General features: G+C 48.4%; 1 protein-coding gene across 4 annotated transcripts in view; it reads left to right on the forward strand.

The window, feature by feature from the left end:
- Nucleotides 1-121: 121 nt before the first annotated feature.
- LOC135279532 (hydrocephalus-inducing protein-like) overlaps nucleotides 122-17103 on the forward strand; it is a 73136-nt gene continuing 56154 nt past the window's right edge. For all 4 annotated transcript variants that reach the window (XR_010346758.1, XM_064386971.1, XM_064386972.1 and 1 more), the window contains exons 1-9: nucleotides 122-262; nucleotides 1944-2060; nucleotides 3158-3277; nucleotides 5296-5415; nucleotides 7198-7332; nucleotides 8745-8944; nucleotides 12494-12612; nucleotides 13870-14074; nucleotides 16866-17049. Coding sequence is in view for 3 of the 4 variants with exons in the window: in XM_064386971.1 (XP_064243041.1) it covers nucleotides 1989-2060; nucleotides 3158-3277; nucleotides 5296-5415; nucleotides 7198-7332; nucleotides 8745-8944; nucleotides 12494-12612; nucleotides 13870-14074; nucleotides 16866-17049 (1155 nt within the window). In the remaining variant the exon portion in view is untranslated. The remainder of the gene's footprint in view (nucleotides 263-1943; nucleotides 2061-3157; nucleotides 3278-5295; nucleotides 5416-7197; nucleotides 7333-8744; nucleotides 8945-12493; nucleotides 12613-13869; nucleotides 14075-16865; nucleotides 17050-17103) is intronic.

Below are 17103 nucleotides of genomic sequence, written 5' to 3' on the forward strand. Positions count from 1 at the left end.
TCACGGCCCCGGGCCCGGCCCCGACAATCGGGTGCCGCGGTTGCCGGGTAACCGCGAGCGGCCCCGGCAGCGTCTGTGACAGCGCTGCGGCCTCAGTCGCCGCAGAGCGCGCTCCGGGCTGGCCGATGTCAGCCTGGGCTCGTGCTACGGCTACACTCAGCGATTCGTCAAGTGAGTTGTTCGGAGAGATTAGTCTCTGCGAGCGAGTCCTGAACTCGCAGAGCATTGGTCTCTGCGAGCGAGTCCTGAATTTCGTTTGAAGGTAAAGATTGACTAAAGTTGTACTTTTTGGTTTTGTCACATCTGTGCTCTGAAAGAGAATTCCAAAGGGAAATACAGGATGTGATAATGCCAGTGTTCTGGTGCAGCAGTTCAGTGGCATGTACAGCTGAGAAAGATATATGGTCTACTGATTGTGCTTTTTTTCACTGAAGAAATGCAACGTTTCCTAAATATACTAGTCTATACAGTTTTTCCTATAGTGATTACTTAAACAGCTTAAAGGTGAATGAGTTCTGTTCAAGTTTCAGTAGGTTGTTATGATCTGGTTATTAAAATTACTAGGGAGATGCCCCTGAATTAAGGTGCAAACGAGACCATATGCCAAAGTCAATAGTCTGGATTTTATGTAACAGTAAATGTGAGGAAGAGACAGAGAGAAATAGAGAAGGAGGTTGGGGAGAGGGAGAGAAATAGAGTAACAGATAAGTAGAAAGTATCACCATTGTGTGGATGCCATGGCATACCATTAAATCCTCTTCTGGTCTTCTCTGTGGTGAGGTCTCCCAAAACCTAAGACTCCAATGGATTCATGCAGATTTGGGCAAGGTGGGACTGCTCAGGTACCTCCCTGGGGTGGGGCAAGTTGGACTCTGTCTCTTGCTACTTTCAAATAATATAAAATCTTTAGCACCAGTATATCCTTTTGAGTCTGCCATGAATTGGGTTGTGGATTTTCAGATCTGTTGTGTTACTTTGCATGCCATGCAGTGATCTGGTGCAAGGGCTCAGGAATGGCTCTGGGGGCACTTTGGAGGTCCTTGATGGGTTATGACACCCCCTGAGCTGCCCCTGATGGGAATGTCCCCTGGATGTGGCCTTCTGGGGGTGGGGGGTTTTAGAGCTGAGCCAGTTTGTGTGAGGGAGGATGGGTGTCCACTGCCTCTTACCAGAGATTGGGCCACAGAGCCAAAATTTCCTCCTTCCCCCTCTGCTGATGGGAGGTTTGTGTGCAAACCTCCCATAGTCTGTGCTATGACTTCTCCTCCCTGAAGCCAGACAGAGCTGATTTTCAGGACAGCTGCTGGGTTTGGCTTTGTTGTGGACACATTTTTCTCCCTTAGCTTTATTCACTTCTCCCCAGGCCTGAGCTAATAGATCAATAGTGTCACCTTTATCTTGTCTCAACTTCCCGTAGGTGGCTTAACTCACAGTCCCAAGTTCCAGTCAGGAGGTGTTTTCAGGGAGGGATGGGCTTTGGTGGTCACAGCTTCTTTATACACAGCTTTGGTGGTCACGGCTTCTTCTGTCACAATGGGCAAAAAGTGCTTCATAACAATATTTAAGCCATTAGGCATAGCATTCTGGTCTCTCACAAGTCCTGTGAGGAGCAGCTGAGAGAGGAGGGGTTGTTTAGCCTAAAGAAGAGGAGGTCCACTCTAGCTATTTTTAAGTAATATTTAAGCTACAGCTTTTTCTGTTCTAACGATTATTAATGTTCAGATTTTTAGCTCCAGGTTTCAGTATGATCCATCTTGGAATTGCACAAGGTAGCCATCTAGTCCAAATAAAGTCCAACTAGAGGCCTAACAGTACTAGTTACTTATGCCAAACAAGCACTCAACTACTTTCAAAGAATATAAAAATTTTAGCACCAATATATGCCTTGAATCTGCCATGGATTGGGTTCTGGATTTTCACAGTTCCATTGTTGCTCCCTCCAGTTTTGTTGAGGCATTGTCGCTCGTCTGCGACATCCTCCCTTGAAAATGGCGTCCGGATTGCCAAAAACGACACCAACACCTCGTCTTTTTTCCCGGGAAACGCTGAAATCTTTTACTGTAAGTACCCACTGGGGCTGTGTTAAGGCTGGAAACTCCCCTGCTGTCCCTGGTGTCCCTGCCCCTGTTGTCCAGCAGTGCTGTGAAGCTGCAGAGCCCTCCCCAGCTCTTTGTGCCGTGCTGCTGTTGGTGGGGGCTGTCCTGGTGCAGTAGGGAACACTGTGTGATGTTTCAGGGACAGCCAGCGCCTTGCCTGGCTGTGCCACGGGAGCCAAGTGAAACCAATGTGCAGCTGAAGCCCTAAGCATGTGCTTCTGTGCCTGCCCTTTGCCACAGGAATTCCTTCTGTCAGGCTGGACACTGCCCTGTGCTGCTGTGACCAACCTGCCCTTGGGCCCCTGGGCATGTGGGGGGGAAAGCTCAAACTCTGCCCAAAGCCTTGAGAGCCACAGCTGGTCCCAGCCAGAAGAGCTCCCAAAGCAGCTGTTCTCTCTCAGCTCCTGGCTTGGCACAGCTCCAGCCCTGCAGGCAGCCCTGGAGTCAGGGCCACAAAGGTCCCTTGCTGTCTGGAGCTCACTTGACTGAAGATGCCCCAGTGCTGAGGCTCTGGCAAGGAGAGATCTCTGTTTTCTTCTGTGGAGGGGCCTGTGAGCCCAGGCAGAGAAAACAAATGCTAATTAACAGAGGGAACTAAAACTTGGACACATTCCTGCGCACCTCACGCTTGGTACAACTTTGTTTTCTTGCATCTCTTGGACTCACCCAGCAGCGATATCTCCTTGCTGTGAGTTTGGAGTGTTGTGCAGGGATGGAGTTTGGGGAGTTCTGAGAGCTCCTCCCCATTCTCTGAAAAGTTCACTGTCTCAATCCAATGAAACATAAGAGGAAACAAATGCCCAAAGAGCAGAAGTCCCCAAACATGTCACATCAAATCATGGAGAAGCTAATGGGACACAGCCATGTGGTTGGAGTATGTGTATTCCACACTTTGTTATTAATTTACTGATGCTAAGTATTTCAGCAGGAAACTTCCAGGGCTTCCAGGACTGTCTTAGTGGCTGTGATCACAAGTTATTCACCAGTGCCACTTGTTCAAGAAAAGCTTTTCTGAACAAGTGCATCTCTGAGGCTCCAGCAGGCTTATTTTTGTCTTTCAGCTGCTTCCCTCTAAGTTCCTGAGGGAAAAGTTTCTCAGCATGAAGAAGAAGGCCATCACTGGGGGGAGTATTCTGCCCAGAATTGGCCCACGTGTAGACCAGAGTGAGACTCGTCAAAAGGTAGCCTTTTCCTGCTCTTTTCCTTTCTGTTTAACATGATGTTTGAAGAGGGTGTGTGCTTGTGACAGGCTTGCCTCCAGCAAAATACCTCAGTGTCCAGGTCCTGCTGTCATTGCAAGCTGCTGGCAGTGGTGCACTGGGAGTCCTGATGTGCACAAAGCCAACACAAATAACCTCTGCTGCAGCTGCTGGGGTGTGCTGGAGTGCGGCTGCCATTGCTAAAACAATGGGGGAAGGCTGGGGACACAAAGGCACAACATTGGCATTTGACATTCTCCTGCTGAAATTCTCCTCCTCTTGCTTTGGTGTGGTTACCATCAAATGCTCAGGGTCACAGGATTCCCTCCAGAGTGGCAGCATTGGCCTTTGAAGGCCGAGGAGCTGCAGGAATTACTTCATATTTAGCAAAACAAATTGCATTAATGCTTTGGGTTGGAACAATGTGTTGGGACCCGGATGGGGTGTTAGAGTTTGCAGGCTGCCAGACGTGCAGGGGACTCGCCCTGGGCAGAGGGGAATGGATGTGCTTTATCTGGATCAGTGCCTACTTCAAGGTGTGTTTAAAGCTGCTTTGCTGGCAGGACTAGCTCAGTATAAAGCACAGTCCAAACGGGTAGGTGACTGAGTGGGCTGTTGAGCAGGAAATTGGCAGCAAGAGACATGGAACAAACTGGTGAAGGATTGCCCTGGAGAGGGGCATTGGGAACACCTCAGGGAGGGGCACAACTAAGGGACAGTGTGCTGCAGCCACTCCCTTCAGCAGACTGTGTCTCTGGGGAGTCACACAGGAGACCTGCTGGTGTCTCTGCAGTGACAGCAGTGTGGCTGCAGAAGGCACACAAAGCAGGGGAGAGTTTTCTAAAAGCAATGTGTCTGCTCCAGAAGCATTTGCTTGCTGTTGTCACGTCATTCCAGACATGCCTCTACAATGGTATTAAATAAGATAGCAATAATTACAAGAAAGCACCCATTTAAAGCACATGGAAAAAGGCAATGCCAACTCTACTTTTACCCCAGTTGCTGAGAAAACAACTGAACCTTATCCTCATTCAGCATTCACCTCATTTGTCTTTTTATTTTCACCTCATTTCTCTTTTTATTTTTGCCTTTCCCTCTGTTTGAAACGCACTAACTTTTAAGTACAATTAAAGGGGACAATATCATCGAAGCAAAAGAAAACTGTTCATTAGTAATGATTCAGCTGAGCCGGGTGTGTCTCCATCCCTGAGAGCTGAGGACACACACACCCTCTGAGAAAATGGCAATCTTTCTATCCCCTCCATACCCAACCAGGGCAGTCCCTGTCCCCTGGATGGGTACTCATCCAGGAACTTCCATTCTCTACCAACCACCAACTTTTCTGTCCCGTCTCCTCCTACTTCCTTTTGGTCAGGTCTTTAACTCCGTCCCTCTCACTGCAACACCCAACAAACCAACCTGAACAAATCCAAACCACAAACAACACATAGAACCAACAAATTCCATTATTTTGCTTAGTGACCTTTTGGCTTCAGCAAAATATCACCTCATCTCACACCTCCTCTGGTACTGTTCTCTTTTTACTGCTGTCTAAGTTCTAGAGCAAAAAAGATATTTGCAGTTGTGTGGGCCTCGCTTTCCCTGTCTCAGAGTAAAGGGCATCCCAAAACGGTTTCCCATGGAGTCTCCTGTAAATTCATGCATTTTACTTACTCCATGAGTGCTCAGCCAGTGCCCCAGAGCTCTGTGACCACATGGGCAGAGGGCTGTGCTTAAGGTAAGTGCTGCCTGGCATTCTGGAGAAGGAAACCTGGAGAAATGCATGCCAAAAGAGCAGTTTGGCTTGAACCTGCTCTGTGTGGCCCAGCAGGTGTCAGTCAGCTCAGAGCAGAGGTGGGTGAGCCACTGTTTCCCCAGTGTGGGCTGGGCAGACGTGCTCCCTCAGAGTTTGTACTTCACTGGGGATCAGTGTAAGATTCTCCTTCATGAACCTTCCTCCCAGCAGCTGAACCTCTCCGTGCTCTCCCTTTCCTCTCCAGCTGCCGTCAGCTCCCCGGAGACTGAACTTGCTTCAGGCTTCCCCACCAGAGATGGTATTTCAGAACTTCGTCGTTCATGAAGCCTCTGAAATGGCAGTGTCTCTCATTAATAAAGGCAAGGTAAGTGCTGGGACGTGAAGCTTTAAGACTGTGCTGGAAGAGGAGAGTGGTGTAATTCCCATAGTGTACAGCAAAGCAAGTTAGCTGCTGCAGCACATGCAGAAGAAAATGTCTCAGCACCTCTGTTCTGCAAGATGGTGGAAATCTTCCCATGCTGGGAACTGTCCCCTGATTTTGGCCGTGCGTTGATGGTGTCTATCCCAAAGGAGTTTCCTTCTCTTGAAAGCTCTGGATTGACAGGAATGTTGAGGCCTGTACAGTTCTTACCTGTTCTCATGCTTTGCCTTGAGTCTATAGCACCTCCTGTGTCTCCTTGGTTAATCTTGGTTCCTGGTAGGAATCTCTGCCTCTCTCAGCCTGTTTGGCTCCCTTTGTGCAGCTCACAGTCAGCTCAGGGGCTGAGTCTGCTCCACTTTATGCTGGAATCACTTCTCATTAATGGCATTGGCACTGCAGGAAGCATGTTCTGAAAGAGCCCTGGAATCAGACTGATGTAGCAGAAGCAGTGGGAGGCTTTTAGGTGCCACTTCAACTAAAAGGTGCTCCCGCTTAGCTTCATCCAGCTCTTCTCAGGTTTTCCAAAAGCAACATGGTGCTCTGTTTTTCCTTTGGAGAACCAAAGCCACGTGCTCCTGGAGGTTTTCACTTTCACTTGAAGAAATTGTGAGTGTTTTGCAGTTTCCCAAGAGAGTTGAAAGGGAAAAAGTTGAAAAATTTCAGCAGTTATGTTCCACTGTAAAGAGGAAAACTGAGACCGTTTGAATTTCAGTCAGGAAAACATTTTCTCGAATGAGGCTTTTGCCCAGAGTGGGCTGGTGGGAAGAGACAGGAGGGAGTCAAAATCATCTGGGTTAGACTTTTGGAGAGCATTTTGGTGCTCAGGGGTTGATATAAAATTGCTAGAAAATGCATGTTTGCTGTGTCTGTGTATCCCAGAGAGCAGAACCTGGCCTGCTGGCTGCAGGCAGGAATGCCCAGCAGCCCAGCTTGCCTGCACAGGCCGCAAGAACCCCTGGAGAGGCAAGATTGGCTTTTCATACTGGAACCACACTGTCAGTCAGTGCTGGTCATGTTTTTCCAGGCAGAAAATGCCTTTGAAGCCCATAGCTAATAGGCACAGCCTGTCTGTGTTTGTCACTTTTGGCAAGTTGATTGCTCTCATGGTTTTATGATTCTTCCTTGCTGCTTTACTGCCCATTTAAATTCTCTTTGCCATCTCCTTGTTTCGGGGATTGTCTTGCTGTGTTCCTGCTTTTGCTTTTCAGGTTTGCTTTTATTCCCAGTAAGGCCACAGTGTTTGGTCTTCTCTCTTGCTGGTCTGCCTGCCTGACTCTATCCCCAGAACGTGTTCTGAAACCCAAACCTGATCTGCTAGAAGGGAATTTCTTCCTTCCCCCAGGACAATGTGCTGGTTTGCTTTCAGGTAGCACCTTCCCTCTCTGGAATATGACTACTGCATATTCTGTGCTGGCAGAAGACAGCAGGTTTTTGGCCCTGTTGAATATGCAGATGACTTGGTTCAGGTGCTCTGTCTCCATCCTGCTGGTGCTGACCTGCTCGGCCCTTCTTTCCCACCAGGCACTGCCCTATTGGCCCTGGCCAAAATGTTGGACCCAGAGAGAAGGGATTCAAGTTCACCCGTGTGAATTACATTCCTGAACCTCCACAGCTGAAAGTGCTTTGGAAAAGGGGCCAAGGAGGGATGATACCAGGGCACAGACAGGTCTCCTCTCGTCCTGTTTCCACAAGTGGCAAAATCATCATTTCACGTCTTTCCTGCAGAACCCTCAGGTGGTGAAGGTCTCCATGGAGAGCTCACCTTACTTCCAGCTCATGGGCTCCAACAATGCGTACCGCGTCGTGCTGCCAGGCGCATCTACCCCTGTGCGCATCCGGTTCACCCCCAACAAGAACAAGGTGAGACTGGAGGAGCCAAACCAGAGAATTTTCTCCAAAACCACCCTGCACTCTGGATATGGCCCATTCCATGCTGTGAGCTTGGCTCCAGGCCATGGACAGGCAGCCTGCAGCAGCCACTCACACTTTGGCACGTGCTGTCAGGCACTGCACCCAGGCCTGACAGGCTCAGCTTCCCCTCCCTGCACGTTTCTGAGCATTCCCAAGGGAAGATGCACAGGGGACGATATGAAAATGACACAGGGATGTTGACAATGACAGATGTTCGGCTATCTCTAGGTACGGTGGAAAGACTTAATTATTATGGAAAATTCTAGAAGAACAAAGGTCTGAGAGCTTTCCTCCTTCCTGACTGCCAGCAGTTTCCCTGCCTCGCCCTGAGCTGGAGCAAAGATGGTGCTTTTTCACACCCTCTGTTCTCCAGCCTTGCAGCTGTGCTGCCCCAGAGCACAGCTGACCATGGTACAGCTGCAGGGCCAGGGCAGAGGATGTGCTGTGCCTGTGAGCCCAGCCTGGCACAGGCACACTGGGCTCTGGGTGTCCTTAGTCAGCAGGAGGTTGCTGAGCTGCAGGCGACTTGGACACCTGTCTGAAAGAGCTCAGGTCCCTGAAAGGGCAGGTCCAAGCTGCAGGCAGACCTGTGAGCCCAGAGCCCATGGCAGTGACACTGCTGTGCCTCTGTCTTCATGCCTGTCCCTGTGCTTGCTCTGTCAGCTGGCACCCATTCCATGCCAAATGTGTTTTGTGTGGAGGTTTGAACACCAGGGCTGAGGCCCTGGCAAGTCTGATCTCAGTGCTGGGATCAGGAGGCTTGTTCATCCAGAAGGGTTTAGGACATGGCATGGAAGGGAGGAAGCCTTGCAGGGAAACAAAGAGAGGCTCTTTCCAACAGCATCCTGCTACCTTTTAGCACTGTTCTTCTCCTGACCTGGGTTGGAGAGGCAAAGTTAGAGGGGAGTTCTGAGCCAACTGATGTTTCTGCACCAGGCCAGAGTTGCAGGATCTCTTTGGGTGCAGCTGTTTTCTCATCTTCCTTTTGCTGCTTAGAGTCAGTTGAACACTTTGTCCTATCTCAAACAGCAGTAATATAGAAACCTAAAGAGGAGTGTCCTGTGTTCCCTAGCTCCATGTTCCTTAGAAGGGACTTAGGAATTATTTAACATCATTAAAATTTAGAGTAAAAATTATGGTGGCCTAGGGTAGTTCTCTGTATGACCCAAATGACACAAGAGCTTAATGCCATAGAGATTAGTTTTGCAAAGTTTACTGGTGCCTTTAAAATGTGACATATTAATAGAACTTAGTGTTCATTTTAGGGTGGAATAGGTAAATTGAGGCCCTTGAAGGGTTATAGGAAATTCCATGGGGATGTTACTAAATGCCCTGTGCTGAGGCAGTTTCTTTTCTTGCAGGATTATTCCCACCAATTCATCTGCACAACTATAAGGGAAAGGGTAGTTGTGCCAATTAGGGCCATTCGTGCCCGAGCCATCCTGGAGTTACCTAAATATCTGGACTTCACAAACTGTCCAGTCAAGTACAACAGCCAGAAGACTCTGCTGGTTCACAATGTTGGTAACCGGGCAACTCGTTTCCAGCTGAGCACCAAGAGGTGAGGCAGCTCATCTCTCCTTGTGCAAAACACCTTGGGGTGATAACAGGGTTGGGAAAGAGCAACAGAAGGAAGCAGAGCATCACAGCTGCTGCCCTGCAGCCTGGCTGGAAGTGAGCAGGATGGATGGCATCTGCTCTTGCTTTCAGTGTTCTTAGCAGGATGCAGCCTTTGAGCTGTCTCTGTCCCAGATTTCTCTGTCCCTGGAGGGTGCTGGAACACATTAGTAGCTGGCTTGCACCTTCCTGAGCACAAGCAGCTTCTGAAATGCTTACTCACCACTGTCAGCCAAATAGACCCATTCTCTGGGAGGCCACAGGCACGTGGCCTCCCAGTGGTCCTCTCATCAGATGCCCAACATGAGCTGTGCTGCAGGCAGCCAGTGCAGTTCCTGATCCCAAAGCTGATCTGATTTCCCTTGTCAGCTGAGGGCATCAGTCACCTCTTCTGTTCTGTGATGAACCTTTGAAATCCAGTTTAAAATTTCAAACAGATGATTTAAATCTCTGAGTAAGTTTTTGCCCCTTTAATTGAGGTTTCTTTTTAAATACTCTGAAGTTCCTGTGTTTCTGCTGTCTTGTCTTTTTGTTTTGTGTTAAATGTTTGCCAAAAGATCATGAATTCTTCATTGGGAACTTTTCATGAAGGTCGAGCTCCTGTAATGCCTATCACTATACCACATGCCCATAGGTACATGCACAGGTGTATAGGAAATATGAAACATTCAGTGAATATGTGAAAAGCAATTGGGCTGACTCGGAAGATAAAAGTATAGAATAACTTTTGCTGGAGGGGACCTCTGGAAATCATCTGAGCAGACACACTGCTCAAAGCAAGACCAGTGTCTGGGGATTGCAAGGGGCCATTGGGAGATCTGGACCTGTATTTAGATGCCATACAAGGAAACAAACATACAAATGGACCTAGTTAAAAAGCAGAAGAAAATAACCTATTAAAACCCCCTCCATAGCTTATCTTTTCTGCCTGTCCGGTGCAGTAGTGATTCATTGAAAGGATGGATCTAACAGAATGAGACCTATCTTAGGGAACAGCTCACAATTAACAGATAAAAGGCGAAAACTTAGCTTGCCAGCCCCATCTCTTGGGAGTGGTTTTCATTTGCTTATTACAGTATAAGGGATGTCTCCTTCACAGCTCTTCTCTCTGGGAAGATAGATCTGGGCTCAGGGAACAGCTTAGTGATGCTGGCTGAAATTCAGAGGAGTAGAGCTTGTGTCCTTGGGTCTTGGGGAGTCAGGTCTGTGTGAGAGATGACTGCTACAGCAGTAACAGAGGAGTCTGGTGGGTACAGCCCAGGGATGTAAGAGATGCAGGGGCTGAATTGCAGTCAGTTTTTCAGTCCTGACAACTGCGTCCTGAACTTGGCTGGATCCTCTTCTCCTGATAATTTGAAAATAAGAAGACACCTTTCTCAGGCAGCCCCTGAAGTCACCCCCAGGAGTGTTATTCCCATCCTGCCATGTGAGGGCAGGAGCATGTAACATGGGGCAGAAGTGGGAAGGGAATGGAAGGGAAGGTAGCACTGAAGCCTGGCCAGGGGTTCCCCTAACTGGCAGCTTCTCTGTTCTGATGAAATTTCTGGCAAAAGACTAAGAAAAGAATCCTGTGCCTTGCCCACACCAGGCACTGATCCCCCAAGCCCCAGCAGAGAGCTGCAGCAGTCCTGGCATCACCCCTGGGGCAGATGCGGGAGCACGTACACTAATCTGGCTTTGCTGGAGCCTTGTCTTTCCTCCCCTCCCTCCAAAGTCTCACATCCAGCACATAAACAATGCTGGCCCAAAGCTTCTCCATCAGCCAGTAGTGATGTTCTCACCAGGGGTAATGGGAACGTCAGGCCCATAATTGCAGCAATAGGTCCTTAATGAGCTGAACCTGAAGCAAGTTCATCAGCTGTCACTACTGACATGAATAAAGTTCAGCTTGCCAGGTGTTCTCTCTGATTTTGTGTGTGATGCATTCATCACCAAGCTCCCCAGAACACACTTTTAAGTGACAGATTGACCACCAGCAAAGCACCAAGGCCAGGAATTTTGTTTCCTCAGTGGGGCTGTAGAAGAGCACAAAGCCCAGCAGCTGCTGGGCAGAAGCACATTTCACCTGAGCTGTCCCTGAGCATCAAAGCACAGTCTTGTGTTTATCAGGCAAGAGCTATTTACCTGGTGACCAATCCTAGTTGCTCCTGTCAAATCCAAAGTGCACCAACACATCTGCATAATTATTTCCAACACATTGCACAGAGTTTGGCTGCTGGGCCAAGTAAACAATTACCAGCCTGCATGACAACCCAGAGTCCCAGACTGCATTGCTGGTAAATACACAGATACTCCTGTTCTGCTTCCTTGGTGTACTCCTGCTCATGGTGCTTCATTTAGCTGGGATTGGATCCTTCAGACTTTAAATGGCATCCTCCTTTTGGGTCTTGTTTCCATGTTACTGTGTTACTCTAATCTGGTGTTGGTGCTTGGCACCAACTGATGGTGGATGGGAACTCACTGTCAGTTCATCATCCTGCTGTAAAACTTTCATACCTTCTCTCTGTGAGTTCTCACAGGCAGCTCCTCACAACACTGACTCCTTTTCTCTTTCTTCCTCATGGCCACCTGACTCCTTCCTGTCCCTCACAGCCTGTACTAACCCTTGCTGTCCCTAGCACAACCACCTGACCCTTACCCTTCACAGCACAGCTGACAAACTCCAACTCTCCTCTCGACCAGCTAATCCACTCTTTTATAACACCCATCCTTATTGAACCATCCTTACTGGACATAGCTGTGACCTCTTAAGGGCAAGGCTGTTCATACTCTTTGGTAATTAGCACAGCTGCAACTCCTCAGGGGCGAGATTGCCTTCTGCACTATCTCTATTCTCTTACAATCCAGCCTCCCGCAATCTGATTTGCCCTCTCTCAGAGTTTTGATTGTTCCTTTTCTTAGAGCAGCTTTCATTGAAAAGCAGATAAAATGTGCCCTTTTTAGGCTAAATCAGCATGTTTTAAAGGTAAAATAAACCAAAGAACCACACTGCAAATTCAACAGTAATTATTCCATGGTCTTCAAGGAAACGTTCCTTCTCCCTGTCTGATTCCTAGGCTAATCTCACAGGACAGGTAGTGCCCTAACATTTGCATCTCTTGAGATGAGGTTTATAGGCAGCAGGAAAAAAGAAATTCCTGAGGCAGTCAGTGTCAAGTTGTGCATGCAGATAGTTCTCAACCCTCTCTGTGCTCTTCACAAACCATTCTCTGATGGGATTGCTGGCAGTGGGACCCTTGAGTCTCATTGCAGAGGGCTGGATGCAGAGTATGGGGGATGTGAAGTAATTTTATCCCACAGGATCTTGTGAGGAGGGCTGAATCTCCTCAGAAGTGGGTCAGTGGCTGTTTCTGATCCTGTCTGTTCTATCTTCTGTTGACTGTGGTTGGTTTGCTCCCTGCTTGCCCAAGTGAGCTGACGTGAACTGCACTGCAGGAGGAATCTCATGCCCTGGTGTCCTTCCGAACCCCTGATCCCTCTCTTTGTGTTGCAGTCCTTTCTCTGTGGTTCCGACCACAGGAACTGTGGGCGCTGGTGACACCGTGGAGGTGACAGTGGGATTTCACCCGCTGAAAAACGATGACTATTGCAAGGACTTGTGCTGCAACACAGGTGAGTGCTGGGCCCTGCAAGGGCACAGGACAGTTCTCCACCATGGCTCCCTGTTCTCCCATCCCCCTCCAGAGGTACCTCCCCTGTTCAGCTTCACCCCAAAGCAAACTGAGAATTCCTTGGTGTTTAGGGGGTTGATAAAGTGGATCCCCTCTAACAGGCTAAGATTCTGGACTCCTCTTTTGCTGGGAGTTTCTGAGTGGAGGAAGGAGGATCCCTGATTCTCCACTACCGTGTGGCTATGCCTGGGTGAAGTTTTCTTTTATTCCTGGGCAGTGCTGTATGTGAGGTGTGAGGTTTCCATCTGACTCTCTCCAATGCAATGGATTTCTTGCACACCTCTGTCCCACATGCTGCTTCTCCATTGGCTTTTCACAGACCCTTTTTCTATGTTGCCCTCTACACATAAATTTAGTTTCTGTCTAATAGCATTTTCAGGCCCTCAAGTTCCTGGGCGGTGACAAATCAAGACAAATTTTTCCTCATCCCCATTTCCCAGGACATTCATGCTGCTGCAAACCTCTCACATCTATCTCCCATTTGATTTCTAGACTAAGGGAGTCTTCATACAGAAGCTGCTCTGTACTTATTAAACTTTCCTTTGTCCCTTTTAAATTTGAAATGCTTCAGCTTGGTTTTTGAGATCAGAACAATATAAAATATTTCAAGACTGATGTGGCTGTGTGTTTGGATCACATCATTATTATGATGATAATTTTAATGGTGTTCATTTTGTAGTGGTTTGTCATATTGCAGAGCCAGGCTGGTTGTGTTTCCTCACTTGTTTCCCCTACTGCTGTGGGCTGTCACTTCACTTGTTCCTCTGGGCCTCCTTTTGCTGCCCACATGCCCTCAGGCATATTTGCTTGTCAACAACAAGGGATCCAAGGGATCAGGAGAGACAGGATTCTTTTGGGATGCCCAGGGGAGACCCTGGGCAAGGCAGGACTGAACAGGGCTCCTCAGTGTGATCTGAGTGTGTCACCTGAGCACATCTGACAAATCTCACTGTACACACTGTCACCTTGGGGCAAAGCTCTAGAAACACACTCAGAAATAAGGTGTTTAAGGAGCTGCCCAGGACGTCCTCACACTGTGCACACAGAGCTATCAGGATGTGATAAATGTACTGATCCACAGAACTGCTAATACAGCTAAAAGCTGTGACACTTCCTTCTGTGACCTATGGTTTGCTCTGTTCCTTGTGCTTCCATCAGCCAGTGAGCTGAGCAAAGACTCCCCTTTGCTTTGTTCCAGGTGAAGAAATTATCAAGATAAACCTCTACGGAGACGCTATAGATTTCGATATTGGGTTCACCACAAATTCTGTGGAGGTTGAGAAGACTTTCATCACCATGTCAAACTACAGAACCATGCGCATTTGCAACAGGAGTAGGATCAAAGTCCAGTTCCAGTGGAAGGCTTTTCCTACTGAGGAAGATGAGAATGAAGAGAAGAGGAGGTTGGTTTGAAAGATACATTTCAGTGAGATACATGGCCCAAGACTAAAACTAATGTGTGGCCTCAGGGGGGTGTTGGTGCTTTTGAATGGTTTAGACCAAGTAAACCATCCCTGGCACCAGGGTGTGTGTCCCTGGGCTTCAGGAGCTCAGCGCTAAGCATTCCAGTTCCATTTATACTCTAACCAGGAATGGCATTTTGGGAAGGAAAGGTTGATTGCAATGATTGGATTTCCTCAAGTTCTAATTGGGCTTTTGTCTCTCTAATCTTCTTCCTACATGACCTGGCAACATCCTTAAACAGCTCCTGATTTGCCAGCCCCTCTTTCCAAAGGTGATACACGCTCTTTTATTCCCTTAGTTCCTTCAAGAGCTCCTTGCCTATCCAGGCTGGTTGTCTTCCTTGTCAGCTTGTCTTTCAGCACACAGGGACAGTTTGTTCCTGTGCCTTCAAGACTTCTTTCTTGAAGTATGTCCATCTTTCCTGGACTCCTTTGTTTTTAAGGGCTGTTTCCCAAGGCACTCTCCAAATCAGTCTCTTGAATAGGCCGAATCTGCTCCCCAGAAGTCCGGGGTGGAAGTTTTGTTGATGCCCATCCTTGTTTCACCAAATATTGATAACTCTATTACTTCACAGTCACTGCACCCCAGACAGTGGTGAACAGATGAAGTTCATGTAGTTATTAGAGAATCCCCTTGTGATATCCAGTGCCTGGATCCCAGGGAGGCAGCACTGTGGAATGGATCTGGTCAATATACAGGGCCCTCAGTTCCCCTTAGAACAGAGTCACCCACTACCACTACTCTTCTTTTCTTCTTAATACTTGAGGCTCTGATCTGTTTGACAGACCAAGTACAACTGGGAGACTCTCCAGAAAGAATTTTTTCTTTAGTGTCATCTCCCTGACCCTCTGGAGCCAGGGCCTCATACCAGTTCTGTCAGGGCACCTGGGCAGGTGATGGAGGTGAGGATGGAATTTTATTACCTCCCCAGTAGAGACCCCTTTCCATTCCCCACTGTCTCTTAGGTCTTCTCCTTCTTCCTGATAACAAGAAGGGCAGGGCTCCTCTGGCTCCTGCTGAGCTTCTCTCAGGGTCGGATGGGTGTTTATTTATTTTTCGTTCTCCCTAATGCTCCTCAGCCTTTCCACTTCTTCCTTAAGTTCTGCTGCCAGACAGAGCAGATAATTCAGCTGCTCACATCACACGCATGTGTTTTTCACACTATCCTCTGATATTAACAACAGGCTCAGACCCTCCCAGCAATCAGGGTCCTGGACAGCTGCGTCCTTCCTGGGGGGTTCTGTTTGAGTTAGTACACTCCTGCTGGCAGCAGCAGCAGCAATGGCTTTTCATCAGCTTTAAACCATTGCTGGGGAAAAGAAAAAAAAAGGCAGAAAGAAGAAAGAAAGGAAAAAAAAAAGGCTTGCACCTCACAACCAGCCAATAGACACAACCCGCTACACAAGGAGGGTGGGTGGCTGCACCCTTTCTGCTCAGCCTGCTTGCACGAACTGCCACGCGAAAACTGAAAAATGCCGTGCCAAAAGTGCTGGGCCAGAACTGCTGTGGCAAGTCCCTGTTTGCTGTGGGCCAGGTCACTCACACTCCTCAGAGCCATTTTAAATTGCCTGCAAAGCACCAGGAGATTGACCCTTGCCTGCTTGAATGGCTGGTGAGAGGGTCCTTTAGTGCCCTGGGCTTCTCGGTTTTCCACTGTTCTCTATCTCCTTGCACAGTGTTTGACTTCCATACAAGCTCTGTGTGTTAAAAGAAAAGCCCATGACCTTCTCTGGCTACTTCCCTGGGCTGTTTATTTCCATTTTTTCCCACTTGCCTGCCTCAGTCTGGACCCCAGGTGATCCACTTTCCCCTCAGAAGCAACTATGTTTCCCCAACATAAACTTCAATCTGGTTTTGGTTTTTTTCCAGTTACATCTGTTTTTATGGCAGTCTGTGTCCTAGACTGTCACTAGGACATTTTGTTCTTCCTTACTTCCAGTCATAGGAATGGTTTTAGCTCCAAGGCCAGTGTCCTGCTGTCAGAGAAGCTTTTGAGATCTCAGAGCAAAGAGGGCTTTTTATGAGAGGAGATAGTGCAGGATCCTTTCCCTTTCAGGACATTCTACTACCATGCACTGGGATGGGGCCCAAAAAGCTCTGGATCATGAAAATGTCTCTCCAGGAATTTGCTGTCTCCCTCCGGCACAACAAAGTCCCTTCCCCTCTCAGAGCCTCTGTTTTCATGCATATAAAACCTTGAATGTCACTGAAGGGGTGTGGCACCTGAATTCATCAATTTCCTTTGGAAGTGCTCTGGGATGCTCTTGTGAAAGGGAGAGTAGGGAACAGGGCAGGTCCAGAAGAAGAAACAAAGAGTGATGCTGATAACACGTAGCTGCAACCCAGCTTCATCTCCCCTTCCCAGGGAAGTCCTGCTCCATCATCTTTATCTGCTTCCCCCAAGCAGCTCAGTGGTAGGAAAAGCCACTTGAAGTGGCTGGTGGATTCTCCCTCAGTTATGGCAGAGGCTTTGAGCCAGGAGGTTCTCCTGAGGGCTGCTGGCTTTGGAAACATCTCCTGAGCTTGCAAGCGTGGAGTAAAACTAGCTGCTGTGCCAGTGAACAAGTTATCCTCTGATCCATCTGGGACCCCCATGGCTTGGGGTCAGCCTTTGCTGGGGAGCTGCTGCTGCTCCTCCCCAGGTGCTTTGCTCTCCTGCACTCACACTTCTCTCTGCAAATATGTGGCTTATTAAACAATCTGCTGTCCTTGTCTCTCCTGTGGCTGCAGGCAGCAGATACCGCTGGAGCCAAGAATGTTGTTTCTGGACAACTTAATTGAGGAGAAAAAAGAGAAGGTGAACGGCTTTTGGGAAGATCGCACTACCCTCCCGAGCAACATAGCCGAGAACTTGGTAAAGATGCCAGAAGACCCCTTGCTGTTCTCTGATGATGTTTTTTTCATCGAGCCAATGGTAAGTGATAGATGAGAACCTCATTTTCCTCCTCCTCCTCTCGCCCCTCCCAAG

This window comes from Passer domesticus, chromosome 12, assembly GCF_036417665.1.
Source record: "Passer domesticus isolate bPasDom1 chromosome 12, bPasDom1.hap1, whole genome shotgun sequence".
NCBI lineage: Eukaryota > Metazoa > Chordata > Aves > Passeriformes > Passeridae > Passer > Passer domesticus.